Source organism: Schistocerca serialis, chromosome 9, assembly GCF_023864345.2.
Source record: "Schistocerca serialis cubense isolate TAMUIC-IGC-003099 chromosome 9, iqSchSeri2.2, whole genome shotgun sequence".
Lineage (NCBI taxonomy): Eukaryota > Metazoa > Arthropoda > Insecta > Orthoptera > Acrididae > Schistocerca > Schistocerca serialis.
Window position 1 is genome coordinate 426,260,852 of NC_064646.1, and position 26,109 is coordinate 426,286,960.

General features: G+C 39.3%; 1 protein-coding gene across 2 annotated transcripts in view; it reads left to right on the forward strand.

Moving 5' to 3' along the window:
* LOC126419890 (anoctamin-1-like) overlaps positions 1 to 26,109 on the forward strand; it is a 133,278-nt gene that overhangs the window by 51,581 nt on the left and 55,588 nt on the right. For both annotated transcript variants that reach the window (XM_050087153.1, XM_050087154.1), the window contains 2 exons: positions 5,156 to 5,388; positions 23,797 to 23,957. In XM_050087153.1, the coding sequence (XP_049943110.1) occupies positions 5,156 to 5,388; positions 23,797 to 23,957 (394 nt within the window). The remainder of the gene's footprint in view (positions 1 to 5,155; positions 5,389 to 23,796; positions 23,958 to 26,109) is intronic.

The window sequence follows — 26,109 nt, forward strand, 5'->3', positions numbered from 1 at the left end:
AAAAAAGTGCGGCGTAGATTCGAGTAAATACGGTATATGCTCCGGGAAACCCCTGGAGAAAACCAGGAAGAACCCAGGAGTTTTTTAGAATTCCATGAATTTTTCATTGTTTTAGTCTTAGATTTTTGTAAATCTGGCTGGTAAGAACTGATAGTCTAACAAAGAATTTTACTGTATCCTGCTACTGCAGAATAACACTGCAGCAGAAAAATGTAAACGAGGGAATAAATAAAACTTAATAAATAAATAAAACTTAATAAATAAATAAAACTTAATAAATAAATAAAACTTAATAAATAAATAAAACTTAATAAATAAAACTTAAGTTTCAAAGGAAATGTGCCATTTACAACAACAAAACATAGTGCACACACAAGCGCCTGCCAAAAGTGAAATGTGTCAAAGGTTTTAGGACAGAGACTAGGGAATACTTCCTAACAGCAAACTGCTTCCGATGAGCATGATGTCACAACTGTTTAAATTAAGTTTGTTTTGAGCAGTTGCCAAAGGGCTTATGCACAGTTGAATTGCATATGAGCATTACCTTTTTCCACTTCTGGCTACTTGAAATGTGGCTGCAGCAGTACCAAAAATTTTTATAGTGCTCCCAAGCTGCCAGATATATGCATGCACAGAGCAGTCTGGATTGTAGTGGGGAGGAGGACAGTGATCCGTGTTTACATTTAGTGATTTTGCTGCTTCCTCTTCTTTTACAGTTCACACATCAAATGAAAACAAAATGGATTTCTGTGGCCGGCAGCTATCAAGTGAATTAAAATACATTCACATAATTACGGAAGGTTAAAATATGTTATTAGTTTCAGTTTTCTGATTTTCCTTTATTTCAACATTTTTGGCAGTGAAGCATTAATTGTATTGTACTACAACGAAGTTATTTTTGTCGATTTGTAAGTAAATGTGGCTTTTGTTAATCTTTTTCAGAGTTGAAGTCATTTTATAAGAAACGAAGTGTTTCATTCCACACCACTGGCTAGTTTCAAATCTTCTCTGAATTTCAAGTGCACATTTGTATCTTCTGGCACATATGACATTGTGCCGTAATAAAGAATCAAACAATAGACTATACAGTACAGGCACTCAAAGAAAATTTGCACCCTGAAAAGTGCACTGAAAAGCTTAATATCAGGTTGGGGCCTACTTCGTTGTGAATCTGGACATATGAATGTTTCCTTTAAGCTGAATTATGCATGTTAGTATGGTTTACAAAATTTCTGTGCTCATGGAGTATGCTGTGATGTCTTGTTTCTTTTATGATGTCATGTAAGATCTCTTAATGCTACACAACAATGGACTTCCTATGTCATCATAGTTGCACATGCACAGTAATTCCTGTTTTCTGGCACTCTCTAGCAGCCCCAATCCATGTCTAAGAGGTCACGGGAAAATATTGCGAATAGTTCTTTGAAAAGCGTTATTTTGAAAGAAAATTTCCTTTTATGCAAGATGAATTATGTTACATGTAAGAATGTGCAATGAATTTCTTAAATCACAGAACATTTGACTCCATTTAAAACTTAACACTTTGAGAACCAGCCACTTAGAATAAGTTTGGCTGGCGAGATCATGTGATATGAGTTATGATTGGCTTACAAAAGAGCATTGCAATTTCTGTTTCAATGCTTTGGAAACTAATGTCCTGTGTTGGTTGAATTCGAACTTATATTTTCACAAAGCGAAAATATGCAGTGTATCATAATATGAAGAAATGCAGTGCACATGTTGCTGCACATCAAAGATCTTTCCAAAACATGTGCCCCCCCCCTGCCGAGTTTTGTATTCGAAAGTCCCAGGAAGTACTACGCTGATGTATAAAACATTTACCATTCAAAGGATTGATATTTTTACAGCTTGAGGGAAGGTACACTGTGCCTTATCATGGAAAAAGTGTATTTTCACCATGCAAGAAGTGTATTTTCATGAGGGGGGAAAAAGTGCATTTTTAACTAGGAGATTCAGGAATTTTTTTTCTTTTCTCGTCCGCTTACTCACAGTGCTCTTGCAACCAGTCCTAGAATATTTCTCAAATGTGTGAGACCCATACCAAATTGGATTAACAGGAGATATTGGGCGTATACAGAGAAGGGCAGTACAAATGGTCACAGGCTTGTTTAGTCTGTGGGAGAGTGTCACAGAGATGCTGAAGGAACTGAACTGGAAGACTCTTGAAGATAGTCGTTAACTGTCCCAAGAAAGACTGTTAATAAAGTTTCAAGAACTGGCCTTAAATGATTACTCTACAAATATATTACGTCCCCCTACATACTAGAGCAATTACTGCATGCACAGAGACATTCAATCAATCATTCTTCCCGAGCACCATAAGTGAATGAACAAGAAGAAACCCTAGCAACTGGTACATTGGGACATTCCTTCTGCCATGCACCTCATTATGGTTTCCAGAGTGCAGATGTAGCTATAGACTTTTTATTTAAATCTTGTTACTGGACCGTGGCTAATTGGCATATATCCACAAATGCTGCACTGAAATACACACACTGAGTAGACCAGAACATTATTGGGAGTCTCTTGCCTGAACTCTTCATATATATTTCAACACAAAAGTTTTGTAGTTTTCATCATTTTTCAAATAAAATCGTTGCGTGACTGTTTTATCTTTGTTGTGACATTGGCTGTTTTGTCTTTGTTGTGACATCTGATTTTCCTCCACCCTGAGGAGCTGCCTTCAACTAGCTTACGTTAGTTTCTACGCTATATCATTCATTACAACTGTGTTGTTATCTGACAGTATTTGAGGGGGGGGGGGGGGGGGGGGGGGGGGGGGGGGGGGAGTGTTCACTTGTGTTAATGTGCCTCAGCAATGCCTCTGCGACGTGCATGGCGTCGTCGCTGGCGGCGCAGTGTACCTGTGTATCGAAGCTTAAAAGCAATTGATATTGACTTGGCAGAGCAGTTTAATGAACACCAATTAATTGGATGTCCCAATGTGTTTCGTGGACTGTGCCTTAATTTCACTTGTGATGTGCAAGCTGTGTTTGGAGGCTCAACATGGCTTACCTTGGCTGTTGTTTGGGGCAATAATGCAGACTATGGTGGCCTTGAAGCATTTCCAGATGACAGTATTATTGCTTGGAAGACTTGGAGTATTGCTGAGTCTACAGGACTTTTGGCTAAAGTTCCTTATGGTACTTTGGTTCCCAGCTTTGCTATCAGTGCTATTCTTTGAAGGTGAAAATAGTTTTATTTTAATGCTTACCAGTATATTCACAGCAATCCCTGGACTCCACCTGTAATATAACACTAATAGCATATCCTACTGGAGGTTCCTTAGCATGTCTACAAGACAATCATGCTAGTAATTAAGAAACCTATAGTAAATCATGCAAGTCTTACCTCAAGAATCTCTATTTCTGCACTTAATCCAGTTTGGTAAGGGTCCCAGGTTGACTAACAGTATTAAAAAGTCAGCTAGACAAGGTTTTTTAATCTAGCTCCTTAACAGATCAGTTAGACTCCCCATGTATTCCTCTATTCGATTTCATATTGACATCTACCTTCCCAGATATGCCAGGAGACCGTCTGAAATTCAGAACAACGTGACAGGAGCATTGACGTATTGCAGCTATGAATTGGCCTGTAAGGTGTAGTGATATGGTGGAACATTGCCAATGGAAGGCAAAGATCTGTAAAAAGATCTGTATGACCCTTACCATTTGATGGTTGTAATTGATTGCTAATGGTGTAATGAAACAGCAGGTTATGTGAGCACTCACTTGTCCAGTTAGCTGATATATGAGAGTTGACTCAAGAGTGATACTTCCACCTTCAGCACTCTTCAACAGTTGGCAGCATTGGCATGCGGCAGGTACTGACTTATTCCGTAGCCTCTTCTCTACAGCTTCAGTTGGCAGGAAGCCTTAGCAGTTCTGTTACAGTGTTAAGTATGGAACCCTGCAAACGGTCGATCAATGCGATTTAAGCAGCATGCAGTCATTGAATTCTTGACACAGAAGGTGTCACCCCAAGATAGATTCATCAGAGAATGAAAGCAGTTTATGGTGATTGTGTTGATGTGAGTACTGTGCGTCGTTGGACGAGTAAGTTTAACGATGTTGAGGTGGGGACATCTGACCTGGGTGACAAACAGAAGTTGGACATCCTGTGGCAGCAACTACGGAGTTTCACAAGTAAAAGGTTGACAGGTTGATTCAGGATGATTGTTGTATCACTCGGAGAGAAATTGCAAGCACAATTGGCATTTCACAAGAATGTGTGGGTCACGTTATCGCTTTGCTTCACTATCGGAAGATCTGGTTGCAGAAACAGTGTGTCAACTTCTTCCGTGACGGCTTCAGAAAACTTGTTCATTGTTGGCAGAAATGTATCCAATTGGCTGGTGATTATGTGGAAAAGTGAATATTGGTAATTAAAGATAACATTCTAAGGATTATTTATGCGTTTGGTTTATTAAAATATTCCCATTCAAACCCAGTTAACAAAGGTGGAGGCATTACTTTTCATTCAACCCTTGTACAACATTGTCAGATTCGGTAACAATACTCAGCCCATATCCTGTTTGATATGTAAGTGACCATTACCCATGCAAGACCTGCTTTCCCTCACAAGTTTTCTTTGAGATTACTGACCCCTCACAAGTGTTTCTTTGAGATTACTGACATGATTACTGAGCAGCTCTTGTTAAAAAAAAGAAAAAAAAAACTATTATGCTGAGTCTTCCATCAGACATGGAACAGTGTCATCTACATTGTGCTTGAATTAATAACTTAAGTGGGGGATAGCTGTCAGCGTGACACTGATTGCGTAGATGTCAATGGAGTTTTGAATTTGGTATTTTGGTCAGTGTTGCTTAATTTTGTACGCCATGTGTCAGCTGGTAACTGCTAGTGCCCTGCTCATGAAAGGCAAGTATTTTGGTAGGAATTCAGTTCCAGGATACAGTTTGAACTTGTCACATATAATAAAGCTTCAACTTTATCAGAATAGCTTTGTAATATTTGTCTGAGCTTTCATTGTCACACTTTGAAAACTGGATAAACATCATTATTTGTTAAGATTCTTCACTGGAATATAACTGTAAATTCATCTTTTCTGTACATGAATTACATCTATGTGTAAGAAAGTCACCTTTTAACTTGTGTTCATGTCTGTTTTCAAGGGTGATCTCAAAACAACAGGCAGTATGCGCTACAAGCTGTACACGGAGTGGGCTTCCGTCTCCAAGTGCTTCCACTACCAGCCACTGGATTACATCAAGGAATATTTTGGTGTCAAAATTGCCTTGTATTTTGCGTGGTTGGGCTTCTATACACACATGCTGTTACCTGCCTCTGTTGTTGGAATAATCTGTTTCATATACAGCTGTGTTACGCTTTATGACAATCAACCAAGGTATGTCCATCATTTAAATTTACCAAAATTTGAAGTAAAATTTTAACAGAGAGATATAACAATAACATAATATTTGCAGAGCATTAGCTATGAGAGTTTTGAAAGTCCGCTTTGTGTAGTGTTATACATATTAGAATGCTAGTACAACTCATGCCAAGTGCAAATCATTTGGTCACTAATTCATTGTGCTGTAAATGACTTCTGCTGTATTGCAACAGTTGACATAATTACTTGAAAATAAGAAACAAAACCACTGTATGGTAATGGTAGCCACTTCGGACCTATCTTTAATTTAGTAAAACTTATTCTGTTCCATACTTTTAGAAAAAGTTTGTGTACTTCTTTTTACCAAAAGTTATGTTGTTGTTGCTGCTGCTGCTGCCGCTGTTGTCATTGTCATCTTCAGTCCAAATACTGGTTTGTTGTAGCTCTCTGCACCACTCTTCCCCGTGTGAACTGCATCATCTCGGAATAAGTTTTGCAATGTACATGCACTTCTGTATGCTTCCTGTAGTCAATTCTTGACCTCACTCTATGATTTTCAATCCCCTTCACCTCCCTGCCGCAATTACCAAACTGACTATTCGTTGATGTCTCAGGATGTGTCCCATCAACCCGATCCCTTTGTTTAGTTACGTTGTGCCATAAATTTTTGCTTTGCTCAGTTTGACTCAGTACCTCCTCATTAGTTATTCAATCTACCCATATGATCCCTATCATTCTTCTCTGTTGCCACATTTCAAAACCTTATTGCTCAAATTTCACTTCCACACTAGGAAGGCTGCATTCAAGGAAAATTCTTGCAAAAAGGACTTGATAATGCTTATATTTATACTCAGTGTTCATGCTGCTGCTAATGTGCATTTTATGTGCTCTTTACTTCTTGCATCATCAGTTATTCGCTACTAAAATACTAAAACTCAACTGTTACTTTCTGCGACTCCTTTCCCAATCTAACTCAGCATAACCAGATTTAATTTCACACATTCCATTACTCTTGTTTTATTTTTGTTGATGTTCAGCTGATAACCACTTTTCAAGACACTGTCCATTTCATTTTTACTGATGTTCCAAGTTCTTTGCCTAGTGTAACAGAATTACACCATCTTAAGCAAACTTTAAAGTTTATATTTCTTCTCCCTGAACTTTTAATTCCCTTCCAAATTTCTCTTTGTTTTCCTTTACTGCTTTTTAAGATTGGCAATAGCCTACAACCCTGTCTTACTCTGTTACCAATTACAGTTACTTTTTATGCAGTTTGGGTTATGGAGAAATTGTAGAAAACTTTTAACTTCTTGTTATTATCTCTGTGACCTTCAGAATATCAAACATTGTATTCCTGTTAACATTGTCAAAAACTTTCTCTAAATTTAGTAATTATGTAAGCATAAGTTGGTCTTTCTTCAGTATATCTTCTCAAGTAAGTCATCAGGTCAGCATTGCTTCACATATTCATACATTTCTCCAGAACCCACACTGATCTTCCTTGAGGTCAGCTTGTCTCTGCCTTCCCATTCTGTTGTGTATAATTTTTTTCAGTATTTTGCAGCCATGACTTTGTAAACTAATAATTCAGTAATAACAATACAGAAAGCATAGACTACTGCTTGGCACATAGAGTAGGTGTTGAATTGTAGACAGCCACATGAAAAAGACTGCTAAAATATTTAAGCTTTTATACAAAGTCCATCTACTGAAGTAGAAAACACACACAAGTACACTGAGGCAGTGACCATGTGGTACAGACTAGGAGAAAAGTAGGAGAGCTGCAAGAATGTTAGTGATACACTCTCCTAAAGAAACACAGCCAGCAAGTCCTGCCATTCGTGACCAAGTAAAACGGACAATATTCCAAATCTTATTTTCTGGACATGTTTATAGCAGCACTTTTTTTTTTTTTTTGACAAGAACTCTGTACTGTCAGGGGTTTTACGGTTCTTTCAGGAGTATGTGCATGGCGAGCATGGGGCCCCAAGCTATTCCAGCACCTACTTCCTTTCCATTGCTGCAGTCTTTCATCTCTATATGTCCTTCTTTCTCATTCTCTGTTTCTCATGGTGGCAGCCTTTAATGTGGACCTGGCTATTGTCTAGGTTCTGCATTCCATTCTCAGAATATTCATTCATTCATTCGTCATCTTCAGGCTGAAGTAATTTTTGGTCCCTTTCTGGTTTGATCTTCATTTACCCTTTTATTTTCTGTTAGGTGGACTGACTGGGGAAGAACACCCTAAATAGTGCCTACTGAATACGGTGTTAAAGATTACCTGCATACAATACCTGCATAGTCTTTTACATGGGCTTCAAAGCCAACTCGGTAGCCAATCCAATATGGTGCTGTCGTTATATACCCTGTCAGTTAAGCCCCCTGACAATTCAAGGGTCACATTGCTGATGCCTAAGCTGCTAGCTCCCTGCATATGCCAAGTAGTGCCTGTCTTCCTGGGACATCAGGTTTCCCGGCAACAGTCATCATGCCAGATGGCCTTTGCTGTGGCTTGCTGGTGCCTGTAACGAGAGCCCTTGATTAGAGTAGGTGGTATCAGGGTAGACATTTTGCATATGAAACACATTAAATTACACCAAAAAATGCCCGCTCTGATCCAATCGGCTCAGCAGAGAGATATAGAAATTTCAATGTGGGCAATTATCATCCACTCCTTGGGAAGAGGGACAGCCAGACATTTGAGAGAAAAACAATTTATCCACTACTTAGTCCATATACAAACTGATAGGGCAGCTTTTACTGCAATAAGCTTTTTTTTTTTAATTTTGAAGATAACTTTGGAGATGTTGAGTCATTCAGAAAAATGTGTAATGGATTGTTGTTGATTAAAGCCTCCTTTTCTGAGCAATCTACAGCTCTTCGGGCATGTGAATGCTTGGGTGTGATGGGTGGTATTGCCCCAAACAAAACTCGTAATATGGTCCAAGAAATCATCTTCAACTGAGACCTTATGTTCACTTGTTGAGCTAATCCTGAGTGTCAAGGCATTCACTTTGTCTGAAGTGTCCAAAAAGGTCCCAAGGATAATCAAACGGATACAGGTAACTTTATCTTAGCATTTGAAGGCAATGTTGTTATGGAAAAAGTCATTGTATGCAACATGAAACCTTAGGTCTCGCCACCAGTGAGGTGCTTCCCATCTTTACACTTTGGTTATACTCCATCCAACTGCACAGCAGGCTGTGGACAATCACTCCATGGAGGTAGCCCCCGTGAACAACCACTTTCAGTGTGTCAACTGCACAGAACACTATCCTCCACATTCACCAGTTTGCCCTGTTTTCAAGAAAGAAAAGAAAATACAGGAATATAAATCTACTGACCACCTATCATGTACTGGGGTGTGCAAAAAATATGAGTGCCTATATCCTCTTGATACGATAACCAATTATGCAAAAATCACATCCATCACTCCCACTACCCCTATTTTTTCCAGACCAATTCTCCCACTACCCTCCTCTCTCTCCTGTGGTTTCCACAGCATCAACTTTGGGAACTGTTTCCTGCTCATGGCTGGAGAAATTGCTTTCACCTCTGGCGTCTAACAGGGACTAGGCCCCTCTTCCTAAAAACCAACAATCAGAGGCCCGGCACCGATCAGTAACTGTGGATCCCAGGCCTGCTCACTCTTCATCTGTCTCCACATTCAATGCAAATAGTCCATCTCTAGAGCCCAAACTGCCAAAGCCTGCAGAAGAAGAGGAAGAGGAGGAGGAGGAGAATCAGAACCAGGACCAGAACACGGGTACTCCAGTGATCCTGGAGCATGACTGGTCTCTTGGCTCCTTCACAACTAACCTAGACACCCATAATGTAATTATTCAGTGGAACTGTAATGGATATTACCGTCACTTGCTGGAACTACAACAATAACTTAGTTTCTCCTTTTCTGCAATTAGCATTGCTCTATAACATTCACACTTTACTGATGACTAGGTACAGGAAAAAGTCATTTCATTTTATGGTAGTTATTGGTGTTGGTTGTCTTCCGGTGTCATTTTCTTAATGCATGTTTTAAAAATTTCTTCTTTATTTTTGTCTTATTTATTTGTTTTCAGTGCTATGTTGTAAATGAAAATATACGTCTCAGTTAAATTATATTTGTTAGACATTAAACATCAAACATATTTCAGTTTTTGAACAGAAAGAAGAATTTTGTTTATAGTTGTTGTTTTGGCTTATTTAATTGTAATTCAGTATGTTGTTGAGAATGAATCTCTCAATTATATTGTATTTATTAGACATTAAAAAAATGCTTAAGTGCATACCAAGGATAGTTTTTCATATGAAATCATTGTCATTGGTTGTAATTTCTCTTATGAGAGATTGTGCTGCTGGTGTGTTAGCACTTCATTATATAGTGAAAATAACTGCTCCAAGTCTACGTTTGAACATGTAACCGTCAGTGCAACTGCAGCAAATTGTGGCTTGTCAAGTTTTGTTGCCTGCAGGCATTTGACTATGTCCATAGTTCTTGCTGAAAGCTGCTGTTCAGTTACATTCTGAATAGATTTGTATCCCTTCAGAATATCTGTGCTGCTATGAGTTGCCATGCCAGGTACAAACGAGACACTTTGCCATGTCAGCATTAACAGAGTTTGTGATTACTGTCCTATGGTTGAAACACAATCCTTGGACTGAGAATAGAGACTTATATGGATCTGTAGCCATGAGCATTGCCAGTGTTGTTTGGAGATGCAGTCTGATGCGTTTAAGCGTTTCTCTCATCTCTGCCAGAAGAGAATGCCTCTTTACTGTATTCGCAAGCTTGCTGGTTTCACACCAAAAATTCCATCTGCCATAGTAACAAAGCCATTGTTCAGCTTCTTTAACTTTAAGTATAATTTATTTGAGGTAGGATGGTTTGTAGACTCTAAGAAGACACTGATGTTCATCAAATCATTTGTGCATGCTACTTAATGATCGGTTCCTCCAGAAGAATTGAACTTACATCGCTAGACAGTGGATTAACGTAATCAATGCTTGCAGTAGATAATACCTGTGTATCATTGCTACAGAAGAATTCCACCATCTCTTCAAAATATTCTGCTGCATAACTGGCTATGGAAAGCCAAGAGCTCCTATGTGTCAACACCAGAAGAGGAAATGACTTCAGATCCCTCTTCTCCTCCTTTAAAGACTATAGATATAAATGTTTTCGCCTCCTGGTATTCAGAACAGTGCTCTTTAAGTTGGTTGTAGCTAAGTTCAGTTTCAAACGTTCCTTGGAAAAAAACGTTTGCGACCAGATTCAGCATGTGTGCTCAACACTGAACATGGCTGAAATGGTCTCCTATGACTGTTCTCAATGAATTGGCACACTTATTCGTATACCTAGCACTGTTGATTACAATAGATTTAACATTATCATACTGAATCACTAAAAAACAAATTTGAAGTGAAAGTGTGTAAATTGCATGATTTTGAGTTAGTTATGTTTATTTCAGTATAAAATGATACACAATCATCATCTTCATAAATATTTAGCTCTAGTTTTTTTAAAAAAGTAATCTGCATTTTTGTATAAATAACTCACTAACTGAATATACATTCATGTTCCAAGATTCAGCATGACAAATTTTAAGTGAATAATTACTTGAATTATGTTATATGTGTCAGGCATTGATAAATTTCGGTGCCATTCTGGAAGAACAAAAGTAAAATGTTAAGAAAAAATGAAGATGATATTACATGAATGAAAATGCTTTGTAAATCTACTTTTTACCAGAACTATGTAAAGCACAAAAGAAAATATATAAATTAACTGGTCACAAATGTATATAAAGGATTACAAATGTTAAATGTCCATATGTACAGTATATACAGTTACATATTTTGTTCAGAGAGAAATTCAGAAGATGACGGTTTTCGCTTGGCTTGACATTTATACACATACCCGGGAACATCCCATATGACAGTCCAGCGGTAATCTGCTAAAATAGTAAGCTCCTCTTTCTGGCATACCTCTTCTCAAATGTGTCTGCAGCTCGTGGTCTCGCGGTCGCGTTCTCGCTTCCCGAGCACGGGGTCCTGGGTTCAGCTCCCGGCGGTGGCGGGGATTTTCACCTGCCTCAAGATGAGTGAGTGTGTTGTCTTCATCATTTCATCATCACTCATAAAAATGGCATGACTGGACTGAGCAAAGGTTGGGAATTTGTGTGGGTGCTGATAACTGCACAGTTGAGTGCCCCACAAACCAAACATCATCATCATCATCATCATCATCATCATCATCATCATCATCATCTTTTCAAATATGGCAAAATCTAGATGAAATCACTCCCCATGTTCATCACTTACTGCACCACAATCTTTGGGGAAGAAGTCAAGATGACTATGTAAGAAATGCATTTTCAGTGACATGCTGCAACCAAGTTTTTCATAAGATGACAACATGTTATCTACAATCTCCTTGTAATTTATTGCTCATTTGTTCCCTAAGAACTGTAAACAGACTGTCTTAAAACATTCCCATGCATGCTTCTCATCAGCTTGTATGATTGCATCAAAAGTATGGTCTCCAAAAAGCACTCGAATCTGTGGGCCTACAAAGATGCCCTCCTTTACTTTGTCATCACTTAAGGGAATTTTTGCCTTAAGTAATTAAATGCTTCACCATCTTTGTTCATTCCCTTAACAAAGTTTTTCATGAGACTCAACTTGATATGCAAGGGCGGGAGAAGAATCTTTTAAGGGTCTACTAGAGGTTCACTCGTAATGTTCTTTATACCTGGTTGAAGAGATTTCCTGGTGTGCCATTCATGTTTACTGTAATGAGATGGAGGATACTCTAACTGCATACCTAGTAGCAGTGCAACCACTTCCAAGTCACCACAAATCTGCCATTGAGAGTCATTATTCTTGATGGCTTCTAGTAAAATTTTCATATTTTGGTATGACTCTTTCATATACACACTATGCATAACTGGAATAAAAGGAAGCTCATTACCTATATGTAAAAGCACTGCTTTTAAGCTCAACTTTGAGAATCAATAAAGAGTCTCCACTCATCAGGGTTTTAATTAATTCTGAGATCCTTCATTAGACCATTTATGTCCACACATGCTACAAGACTATTTTGCATGTTAAAAAAAGGAGTGAATTGCTGCTCTCTTCTGCGGTAGAATGAAACATTTACATCGCTTTCCAGAAAATTGCACTACTGCAACCTTGAGGCTAAAATCTTAGCCTTAGCTATAGAGAGCTCCAAATCTCTAATGAGATCACTTAACTCATTTGGAGACAATTTTTGTGGATCATCAGTTGATGATATATTTGGAAGAAACTCTGGATCTTGTGATTTACATGGTTCAGGTCATTCAGACTCTCTATCAGAAGTAATCTCGTACTCTGTCAGTGTTTCAGGAATTGGCAATCCTTCCCCGTGTAGAACTGGACGTATGGCAGATGGAATGCTAGGATAGATCACTGTCTGCTTCTTCTTCTTAGATATTCCCTTCTTGATAGGAGGAACCATACAAAAGTAGCAGTCACTGACATGGTTAGTTGGCACATGCCAGATCATGGGCATTGCAAAGGGCATTGAACATCCTTTCCCATGCATCCAGTTCCTGAGGTTGCTGGCACAAGTGTTCCAGATCACATGTGGAGCCCAGGATTTATCTTGATCACCTATTTTGCACCCAAAATAACAGCTTTTTTAATCAATGGAGTTATTTGCTGTTTTTGTGAAGCAAATTTCACTTCTTGACACACATAGCAAAATGTGTCAGCACTATTAACACAAACTCTTGGCATTTTTGTTCACTTCAGAAGCAGTCAACTTGAACAACTGGTAGTTAATCTGGAAACAAATATGCAAAAATTATTACATGCGTTAATAAATTCACTGAAGTTGAAGAGGAGGGAGACAATAAAAAATCACTAAAATTGGTATCAAAATGTTTATATCCAAAATATTGCACACAAATAAGGCCACGGACAATAATGTAATCCATTGTTAATAGTTATTTTGACTTTGATGAACCATTATAATATTTGATTTTAAACTTAACATAAAAATCTGTGTATAATTATCTCACTGTAATAAAACAGTGTAAAATGAAAACTAGAGCTAATTTTGAATTGTCTTTTTGATATTCATGATCAGCACATTAGAATTGATAGGAATTGGCCGTTTTCATTTGATTTACATTTCATTGTTGCATAGTGCTATATAGTCTTGCAGAACACCCAACATTGCATGAGCACACTGAGTAGAGTTTGCTGTGCCAATAACTTGCACTCTCCAACAAAAAGTTTTTGTTCACTCAAGCCTCAGCCATTTTTATTATCACAGCAGTAACACAATGACCTCTTCTGTCAGTGGTCTCGTCTGCTAAGACTACAACAGCCTTCTGCCAGCTAGTTCCTGAATCACCTCATTCTTTTGTTGTTTTTTTCCTGAAGATACAACAGTTTCCCTCATTGTCTTGATGCATGGAATGTCACCAGCACCATAAACAAAAGTAACCCTGCTGTTAACATTCAGTTTAAAAACAATCTAAATCAGTGCGAACAAAATTTATTGCTTCATTAAATATACGGTTGCAAGCTGAAAACTACAATTCGATTTTCATGCTTTTTAGTATTGGTAACCACTGCTTGCCTTTGAGAAATTCATTCATCCACTGCCAAAAATCTTTATTTTCCAGTTTGTAAAGAGGAATGTTCACTTTCAAAACAGTTTTGGCAGTCCTTTGAGCCAGATATTTGCAGTCGTTTTTCTTTTTCTTGGAAACTTGAAACCTGCCGCTGATAAGAGCTTGCCGCTTTATTTGCAAATTGGAATTCTTGGCTTTATTTCCTTTGTGCTTCTCATTGTGCACATGTTTCAGTACAGTATCTTTTCTGTCCAAACATATCCTACTGTTGCTGTATTTACAGAATACTGTATATTTATCAGGAACATACAGATTGTCAGCTTCAAACTCCAGTGCTATTTCATTGGCAGTAACTGCATGCTTTGGCATTTTTTACAATTACGGAACTGCTTCTGTGAATGAGATCCAGGTAAACAGCAAGCACAACATAACATGGACAGTACTGCACTCTTTGGACAGAGATGTGAAACAACAACCACTCTGCACAGCCCAAGATCTTGCAGTAAGACAAATTTTGACTTGATAAATACAACTGTAAATAATTATCTTTTGACACAGAAAATCTTCAAACTACTTTCGATGGCAATATTCATTGTCAGTGAGTGGATTCCCTTTCAGATGCATTGGAAGCAATTGTGGTGCAGGAGCAAATGATCTCAACGCTCACCACTTGCAACATTTACAACATTTACTTACCTCAAGGTACTTATACTGAGTTACCACCTTATTCCAACAACTTTCATCCCCTTTTCTCCTACTTGAGGATTTTAATACGAACACCTCCCCTCTCCCTCCTCCTGTGGGGATGTACCACTTCATCTGGTAGGGGCCATCTACTTAAGCAGCTTTTTATCAACCAATGATGGTACTCCTACCCACTTCAGTGCCACCCATGGCACCTTTACAGCTGTAAATCTAACATTCTCTTCCCCCGTCTCACGACTTTGCTACTTCGGTCACTTCGTAGTGGCCTTTGTGACAGTGATCACTTTCCGCTGATGTTATCACTTCCTTGTTACTGATCCTGTCGCCTTCAAGCCGCTGCCAGGTGGTCAGACTACTACTGCTGTGTTGCACTCCTCATTCCATTCCTCCTGGAAGGAACTCACTGTTGTATGGCCCCTCCACATTGATCATACCAGACTGACCCACAGTTTTATTTTAAGTAACAAGCCACAGTTGTGGAGCCGTACTGACAATTACTCATCTCCTGGAGTAATGCTCCCTCCTTCTGGCCCTCCTTGCTAAGCCTGGCCGCCTTAGTTCCTTCCCTTTAATGTTGTGGGCGACTCATAGACAATTGAACTGATTCTTCGCTTCCTCTGTGACAGTGGTTTTTATTCTCAAGTATAATGTTTTAATTGGAGGAGGAAGGGGGTGATGGTTGCATCTCTTGCCACATGCTGGGCCAGGGGGACCCCTAACTCCTCCTCATTTGCTTGCTGCCTGTGCCATTCGTCCTTTCTTCTGCTATAATTTCTTTTAGGAGGTTTGCCTTTTGTTCTGTCGCATCTTGTTTCCCATTTTAGAAGTAGCACTTTGTTGATTAGTAGATCTATCCTCCTCTTTATGCTTTGCCTGTGATGGATTGGGAGCGGTACAGATTTTCATGCAAGGGTCCTGGCTGATGCCCAAGTGTGGACTTAATTATTTCATCTCAATTTATTGTTGACTTTCCAGCTGATTTCCATTACATTTTTAGCCTTTCTGCTTTTACTGTTCCGGATCACTTGAATAGAAGACATTCTTTGCTGTATACCTCTCTTCGCCCTTACTCAGATTGATGAGGGCAAATGCTGGAGAGATTTCTCGCTTCATTACTCTAACCAATGTACCAATCCAATTCGTATACCTCAACTTCCCCGTAAATCATTTTTCAGTTCTGGCATCAGTATTGCCTACAGTACCTCACTTTTACCACTCCTACATTGTTTTCTCATCAAAGTACATTACTGGTTCTGTCATATATATGGACGAGTGAACCCTTGACTGAGGGACTGATGACATCACTGTTTAGTCCCTCATTCCAATCAACGAGCCAACCTAATAGAAGGTGTATGAAGAATAAAATCTCGAGGGATGCATGTTGACTTACAACTGAAGTAGACTGAGAGTATTACTGCCTACAGGAAGTGATTAGCCTTCAGCATTCTATGCACTTAGAGTAATGAATTCAGTCTCCAGCAGCTTAAGTGTGTATTTCATATATTTTAATTCTATAATTGGTTACAGCATAACATTGTGTGGAACAAATGATCAGAATGTACAGTTTTTGAGCTACAAAAAAGAGCTGTGTGAATTATAACAAAACATGGCAAGAGAACTTGCTGTACTAAGTTGTTTAAATCTATGGGAATCTTGACTGTTCCATGTGAACACATCTTGCAAACAGTGACCCACATAAAGAAAGGCATCAAATGTCACTCTTTAAACAGGTCTCTACATGAACATGGGACTAAAATCAGCCATCACTTACATGAAATACAAGCCTTCAGGAATACTATAAAAATTATGTTAGAAAAGTTATTTTATACTTCCAAGGATAATCTCATGATATACATAGTAAAATATGATGTACAATCATGTAACATAGAAAATCAAGCAATATATCTTCGTATGTATCTGTATTTCCACATATTTAAGTATTTATGTGTCTAAGGTGTGAAACGTAGTCAACCCATGATCATTGCACAATGAAGCTAAACGTTGCAAGTTGTGTTGGCAACGCCAATTGTGGATTATATCAGCATTTCCATTCTCGCGTTTCCCCTCTGTTCAATGGCCTAAATATTCCTTTAACTCTGCCGCCTCATAGGGTGCAAACCGCCTTTCTTTCCTGCTACTTATAACTCGTTCAGTCACATTAAATGTCAGTAGGAAGAAAATGGGATGAGTAGTATACTCAGGTAAATCTTACTAAGAAGAAACATAACATCAGGGAATTCTTAGCATTGATCTTATGGGTTTTTCACCGGGGCTATGTATTTGTGACATAGAATTGTGAAAAACATGTAGTCTGAGAACGTAAAATCGTAGTTCAACTGTAAATGCTCATTTCATCTCTTGCAGTCTTGCTAACATTTTACTATATATTCCTGTTCCATTCTTACACTTACTGCAAAAATATTTCTTTAATGTATTTCTAACAAGTCATTATTATTATTATTATTATTATTAACAATATTATGAAAAGGAAAGTTGCTACTCACCATATAGCGGAGATGCTGAGTTGCAGATAGGCACAACAAAAAGACTGTCACAAATAAAGCTTTCGGCCAGTAAGGCCTTCGTCAAAAATAGATCTCACACACACACACACACACACACACACACACACACACACACACACACACGGCTGCAGTCTCAGGCAACTGTAGCTACACTGCGAGAAGCAACACCAGCGCTTGATGGGAGTGCCAACTAGGTGGGAGGCTGGGGAGGGGACGGGGAGGGATAGTAAGCTAGGAGTGGTGGACAGTGAAGTGCAGCAGGTTAGACGGAGGGCAGGGGATAGGAGGGGAGAACTAGCAGAAAAGGAGAGAGGTAAAAAGACTTGGTGCGATGGTGGAATGAGGGTTGTGTAGTGCTGGAATGGGAACAGCGAAGGAGCTGGATGGGTGAGGACAATGATTAATGAAGGTTGAGGCCAAGAGGGTTATGGGAACATAGGATGTATTACAGGGAAAGTTCCCACCTGCGCAATTCAGAAAAGCTGGTGTTGGTGGAAAGGATCCTTATGGCACAGGCTGTGAAGCATTCATTGAAATGAAGGATTTCATATTTGGCAGCGTGCTCAGCTACAGGATGATACACTTGTTTCTTGGTCACAGTTTGTCAGTGGTTATTCATGCGGACAGCCAGGTTGTTAGTTGTCATACCCACAAAGAATGCAGCACAGTGGTTACAGCTTAACTTGTAGATCACATGACTGGTTTCACAGGTAGTCGTACCTTTGATAGGATACATGATGTTTGTGACTGGACTGAAGCAGGTGGTGGTGGGAGAATGTATGGGACAGATCTTGCATCTAGATCTATTACAGGGGTATGAGCCAAGGTAAGATATTGGGAGCAGGGCTTGTGTAGGGATGGACGAGTATATTGTGTAGGTTCGGTGGAATACCACTGTAGGAGGGGTGGAATACCACTGTGGAAGGGGTGGGAAGGGTAGTTGGCAGGCCATTTCTCATTTCAGGTCACGATGAGAGGTAGTTGAAACACCGGCAGATAAGTTAATTCACTCCCGCCAATCCTGGGTGGTACTGAGTTACGAGGGGAATGCTCCTCTGTGGCCAGACAGTGGGACTTTGGGAGGTGGTGGGGGACTGGAAAGATCAGGCACAGGAGATTTGTTTTTGTACAAGGTTGGGTGCATAATTATGGTCTGTGAAGGCTTCAATAAGACCCTCGGTATATTTCAAGGAGGACTGCTCGCCACTCTAGATGCGATGACCATGAGTGGCTAGACTGTATAGAAGGGACTTCTTTGTATGGAACGGGTGGCAGCTGTCGAAGTGGAGGTATTGCTGGTCGTTAGTAGGTTTGATATGGACGGAGGTACTGATATAGCCATCTTTCAGGTGGAGGTCAACAGCTAAGAACATGGCTTGTTGCGTTGAATAGGACTAGATGAAGCAAATGGGGGAGGAGTTGTTGATGTTCTGGAGGAATGCGGATAGGGTGTCCTCACCCTCAGTCCAGATCGCAAAGATGTTATCAGTGAATCTGAACCAGGTGAAGAGTTTAGGAATCTAAGTATTTATGAAAGATTCCTCTAGATTGCCCATGAATAGGTTGGTATAGAATGGTGCCATGCGGTTGCCTATAGCCATACCCCAGATTTGTTTGTAGGTAATGCCTTCAAAGGAGAAGTAATTGTGCATGAGGATATAGTTGAGTATGGCGACTAGGAAGGAGATCGTTGGTTTGGAATTTGTTGGGTGTTTGGAAAGGTATTGTTCAATAGCAGTAAAGCCATGGGCATTAGGGGTGTTAGTGTAAAGGGAGATGGCATCAATAGTGACAAACAGGGCACTGTTTGGTAAAGGGACAGGAACTGTGGAGAGTCGGTGGATGAAATGAAATGGTTGGTATGTTTTATATAGGGGTGTAGGTTCTGGATCATAAGTTGAGGGTGTTGGTCTATGAGAGCAGAGATTCTCTCAGTGGGGGCACAGTAACCGGCCACAATGGGGCGTCCTGGGTGACTGGGTTTATGAACTTTAGGAAGCATGTAGAAGGTGGGAGTACAGGGAGTGGTAGGGGTGAACAGAGAGATGGACTCCGAGGAGGGATTCTGGGATGGGCCTAAGGATTTGAGGAGTGACTGGAGATCCTTTTGGATTTCTGGAATGGGGTCATTGTGGCAAAGTTTGTAGGAGGAAGTACCCAACAGCTGGTGGAGGAGTCCTTCTGCCAGGTAATCCTTGCGGTTCAAAAGAACAGTGGTGTGGAGCCTTTGCCCACAGGTCGGATTATAAGGTCAGGATCACTTTTTAGATGGTGGACTGCGGTTCTTTCTGAGGATGTAGAATTTGTTTGCATGTTGAGGGATTTGTGGAATGATGGTGGGGCAAGGTTCGAAGTTAAGAAATTCTGGGAAGTTAACTGGTTGTGATTTGGAGGCAATGGGGGGTGGATCATGGTTGGATGGAAGAGGGAACTGAGTTAGGTAGGTTGAGTCTGATTGGTAGGGTTGGTGGTGAAAAAGTGTTTCCACTGTAGGGACCGGGAGAAGGAGAGAACGTCTTCAAAAAGTCCTGCATGTTTGAATTTGGAAGTGGGGCAAAAGGTGAGGCCTTTTGAAGGGGCTGATATTTCTGTGGGGCTGAGGCTTCTGGAGGAAAGGTTCATGACTGTGTTACAGGTCTGATTAGGTTCTGGATTCTTTGTGGTGGTGGGAGGAAGTTTCAGAGGGTGGGGTAAGTGTACTAAGTCTGGAAGACAGGGTGTGTCAGCTACGAGGTGACGGTGGTCGGGGGGGGGGGGGGGGTGTAAGTTTGGAGGTTTTGTAGAGGTGATGGACAATGGTACGTCAAGGCAGGAATAGGAAGTGAACAAGGTGGAGAACATTTTGAGGCGGTGGCGTGCATCTTGCATGGTTCCAGGAGGGCAAGAGTTTCATTGTGTGTTATGGGTTCCAGAAATTTGGAACTGCATAGCAGGAGAATTTTGTGGATGGAGAGAATGAACTCCAAGGAAGTTTGGGCTTGGTTGATATGGTTTTGCAGCACTGTGTTGGTGAGGGCTAAGGATTGGTGGAATCTGAACAGGTGGAGGTCATTGTGGAAGGAGGGGTGGTAGCCGGAGACAGGTAGTATGATGGTAAGGCCATTTGGGGGGATTGCATGAGCCAAGCAACAATGCAGGAACAGTATGTGGGACTGGGTTCTGGTTAGGGACAAGGAAATTCTTATGCATTGATGCAGATGGAAGGAGCAAGGCTCCATGGTGGTGGAAAAAAAATGAAAAAATGTCTTCACCGACTGTAATTATTCTGCCAAGCTTGTACAAAAACAAATCTCCTGGACCTTATCTTTCCAGTCTCCCACCACCTCCCAAAATCCCACCATCTGGCCACAGAGGAGCACTCCACGTGTAGCTCAGTACCACCCAGCACTGGAGCAACTGAATTACACTCTCCACCAGGGTTTCGACTATCTCACGTCATACCCTGTTGAGAAATGTCCTGGCCACTACCCTTCCCACCCATCCCACAATGGTGTTCCACCATCCACCGAACCTACACAATATACTTGTCTACTCTTCCACAACCCCTGCTACCATCCCCTTACCTCATGGCATACACCTGTAATAGACCTAGATGCAAGATCTGTCCTATACATCCTTCCACCAACACCTACTCCAGTCCAGTCACATCATCACCCATCCCATCAAAGGAAGGGCTACCTGTGAAACCAGTCATGTGATCTACAAGCTAAGCTGTTAACCACAGTGCTGCATTCTATATGGGCATGACAACCAATACGCTGTCTTTCTGCATGAATGGCCACCGATAAACTGTGGCCAAGAAACAAGTGGACCACCCTGTTGCTGAGCACGCTGCCAAAAATGACATCCTTCATTTTAATGACTTCTTCACAGCCTATGCCATATGGATCCTTCCCAACAACACAAGCTTTTCTCAGCTGCACAGGTGGGAACTTTCCCTGTAATATATCCTATGTTACCATAACCCTCTTCTCCTCAAACTTCGTTAATCATTGTCCTCACCCATCCAGCCCCTTCCCTGTTCTCATTCCAAAACTACACAGTCTTGAATGAAAAACAGCCCACAGTTGCACTAAATTATGTTTATTTTAAACCTTGACCATCGTTTCAGCTATAATAATATATACTCCTTCAGAAGTCATACACAGTAATAAATGAAAAATGTCTTAGCCCAGCAGCATTTTTCATTTATTATTGTGTATGACTTCTGAAGAAGGCTATATTATTATAGCTGAAACCATGGCCAGTGTTTAAAATAAACATAATTTAGTGCAACTGTGGGCTATTTTTCATTCTAGACAATTCTCAAAACTCAAAGTAAAATCATCTAATGGCTGGGATGACATATCGTTCCACACTACTTAAAGAATGCAAAAATGAGTTAATAAAACCAATAACATATCTAATTAACAGTTCAGTTGGCCAGGGGATCTTTCCAGAGCTTTTAAAAATCACTGAGATACAACCAGTGTGTAAAAAGGGGGCTATCACCGACATAAATAACTACTGGCCAATCTCTTTGACTTCAACACTTGGCAAGCTGCTTGAAAGAATAATTCTAGATCAAATGGAACCCTTCTTCTGTAAATACAAACTATTAAACAAAACACAACATGGGTTTCGAAAAGGACAATCTACGATAACGGCATTAGCAACTTTTTTCCATGAACTACTGAACAGGCTGGATGAAGGAAACAAAGTTATAGGGACTTTCCTTGATCTGTCTAAAGCATTCGATTCTGTGAATTGTGCAGTACTGTTATCCAAGTTAGAAAATTACGGAATAAGAGCAGTAGCTCTAAAATTACTAAGTTCTTTTCTCCGTGATAGAAGACAGTGCACAAAACTAAATTATAAGAATGAAAGTAATATCCAAACAGTAAAGTCAGCATACAGAACTCTCAACTGTGGAGTTCCCCAAGGAAGTATACTTGGACCATTCTTGTTTATAGTATATATTGGAAATGTCGTGTGGCTACGGCCTCCCGTTGGGTAGACCCTTCGCCTGGTGCAAGTCTTTCGATTTGGCGCCACTTCGGCGACCTGCGTGTCGATGGGGATGAAATGATGATGATTAGGACAACACAACACCCAGTCCCTGAGCGGAGAAAATTTCCGACCCAGCCGGGAATCGAACCCGGGCCCTTAGGATTGACAGTCTGTCACGCTGACCACTCAGCTACGGGGCGGACATAGTATATATTAATGATATAACATGGCCGCAAAACTCCAAACTAGTGAACGATGCTGATGATACATCTTTTATTAGCTGGGGCTGTACAGAGTGGGCAGCATTCCAAAGCAACAAAGGGAACTTAGAAATGATCACAGAATATCTAATAGTGAATAAGCTTACACTGAATAAGGACAAGGCTGTAGTAATAAAGTTCGTGCTACATTTTAATAATACTCAAACTCAATCACTTTCTACAGTTGAAACATCTGACGAACATCAGTTTTTAGCCATATTGATTGATGAACATTTCACTTGGAAAGAGCATATTAGCACCACCTGCAAAAAGGTTTCTAGTAATATTTACTTACTAAAACATCTCACAAATATAGTAGCTCCCCTTGTCCTTAAACAAGTGTATTATTGGTTAATACACTCACATCTGCAATATGGGATTGAGGTCTGGGGTGGGGCGCCCACTGTCTATATGGATCGCATTTTCAGGCTTCAAAATAGAGCAGTTAGGATAATTGCTAATATAAGCAAATGCCAGTCCTCTAGGGACTATTTCAATAATTATAAATTACTGACTGTGTAGTCATTGTATGTATTTAAGACCATAATGTTTGTAAAAGAGAATGAGGAAAATAGTGTAAAGAACAGTGACATCAATAATTACAGTACCCGAGCCAAAAGTGACTATCATAGGATTCGGACTAACAAGAAAGCTACAGACCACAGTCCATATTTAACTGGGAGACAATTCTATAATAAGTTGCCAAAAAATATAAAGCAACTCCAAGGCAATCTTTTCAAGGGCAAGTTGAAAAATTTGTCAATAGATAGATGTTTATACTCATTAAAAGAATTTTGAGCTGCAGTACTGTTAGTTTATTCTTTTACATACTGCAGTATATTAGTGGTGGTATTGTTATAATTGACTAATTGATGTATATAATCATTATATGTATGGAGTGATATATAATGTGCTAATGTGTTTATAACATTATTGCATGGAATGATATACAATGTGCTACTTGATGTAAATATTCATTCTTGGAATGACATGATATTGATATAATTGTACAAAAAATTGACGATGTCCAAGACTGTAAAATTATCATGGACAAATAAACATTATTATTATTATTATTATTATTATTATGCATCATTTCATAGCATGTCATGTATCTTGCATGCTTTTGCATCATTTTAAAAAATTTGGAAGTGAAAGCAAATCATTGTTAATCTCTGAGGTGTATTAAAACAACTACAGAATAGCTGGTGTCATTCAGAAGTAAAATTTAATATTCATACAGAGAAAATGAAAAGCGAGTTGCACTAAGTTTGTTGTAACATGGTAACCGTTAAGAAACATATGTGGTTCTTTTTCCAGTGAAGACATCTGTAACAGTCAACTAAACATCACCATGTGTCCTCTGTGTGACTACTTCTGTAGTTTCTGGAATCTTACAGAAACATGTCTTCATGCACGAATAACGTATCTTTTTGACAATCCTACAACAGTCTTCTTTGCCGTATTCATGTCATTTTGGGGTGAGTACAAATTGTCCCTAAACTTGCATTCGATATTATTATTTTCTTGTGAAACAATTAAATATAATTAAGTGTACAAAATTTTTTTTGATCATAAATAATATAGTACTTTTTGTCCCTTTTTTCCCCACCATTACCCATTGTCGCCACTGTGTGAGAAATACGGTATGAAAAATCATTGCTCCAGATCACACTAATAACAATAATAATAATAATAGCCGGCCGGTGTGCCCGTGCGGTTCTAGGCGCGTCAGTCTGGAACCGCGTGACCGCTACGGTCGCAGGTTTGAATCCTGCCTCGGGCATGGATGTGTGTGATGTCCTTAGGTTAGTTAGGTTTAAGTAGTTCTAAGTTTTAGGGGACTGATGACCACAGATGTTGAGTCCCATAGTGCTCAGAGCCAATTATAATAATAAAAGATTTTCAGGATGAAAGGAAATGATTCAGCACAGACATTGGACTCTTTTTTTTTTTTACAAATAAACGCATTTCAGAAATTTGTTGTTATATATACTGCTCGAACAGAAAAGGTGAAATATGTAAGAAATATAATTCAATTAAGAAAAATCTGCTGTAGAGGAGAGAATACAGAACTTTGGAAAAAATAAAGTATGTTTTCGCAAGGAGTATTTGCAACAACAGAAATGCTTAACCTTAACATACAGCACTATAATACAAGGCTGAAACCAGAATGTCTTTATGCAAGTGAACACATAATATTAAATTATTAGTTGATTAAAATATGATTATTGGAAAGAAGAATTATGAGGAAAAAATTGACAAAATGGTGAAGTAAGGTTAAAATATATATGAGAACATATAAAGTACTACAGAAGCAATGAGAAAGATATGATGTTATTCTTTGGTTGTTTGTGTAGAATAGACAGCAGTTTAACCAAACATACCTTACAAGTACTTACAGCAAAAGTACTCAACCAATTGGAGCCTAGAGGTCAGTGAAGATGCACCAAGTAACAGCATAAAAGTAGTGGGAACAATACGAGGAGGAGTAGAAACATTGAAAGAGAAGTGGAAACCATGTGAGAGAGGTAAGAACAATGCGAGAGAAGTTTTAGGGAAAAAGTTTTTGCAGATGAAAGGATTTCAGAATAGAAAGGAAGAGGAAACATGTACAAAGTAGACTGAGGAGAGGAAAGGAAAACAAGAGAAAGTATGAAAAATACCAGAGTGAAAAGGAAAAAAAGAACTTAACATAAGTAGGACAAAGAATAAAAATGAGCTGCATTGAATGTTTTGTGTAATGCTGAATTTGTAGGGATATGAAATGGAATAAGTACGTAGGCTCAGTTGTAGGCAAAGCCAGTGGCAGATTTCATTTCACTCCCAGGACACTTGGAAATTTCTATCGGTGTACAAAGAAGATTATTTACAGATCATTTGTGCGCCACATCTTAGAACATTGCTCGAGTATATGGAACACATACTGAACAGGACTAATAGGGGAGACTGAAGATATACAAAGAAGGGTAGTACAAATTTTCATATGTTTATTTGACTAATTGGAGAGTATCATGGAAATGTAGAAAACTTGAATTGGCAGACTCTTGAAGATAGACGAAATTATCCATTGAAAGCCCACTTACGAAATTTAAAAAATTGTTATTCAGCCCCCTACATATCACTCACATAGGGAACTTGAAGATGAGATTAGACTGATTACAATTTACACAGAGACATTTAAGCAGTCAGTCTTTCCTTAGTCCATATGTAACTGGAGCAAGAAGGTGCCCTGACATGTGTACCATGCTAAGTACTCTCTGCCATGCACTTCACAATTGTTTACAGATTATGGCTGTAGAGGTAGAATTGTTTAACTACATTTTTCTGCACTGTCTTTTCTGTACTTCCATTAATTCGCTAACTGCTCATTGCAGATTGAAAACAATCTGAAGATAACTAACATTTCATGCAGAAATCAACATTTTTAATCAACAACATTCTTTGCAAATTGTTCAGAACTATAAGCAATAAACAAAATACTTTTAAAGCATTTACAGTTAGTCGTTTTGATTGTCAAAGAAAGGGAAAATATTCATATAGTGTTCCAAATATACATGTATATTTTTGTGCCGCATACAATGTAAGAGCAACTATGTAAGGTGCTAAGTCTTGTGCTGATTGAAGTGCGAT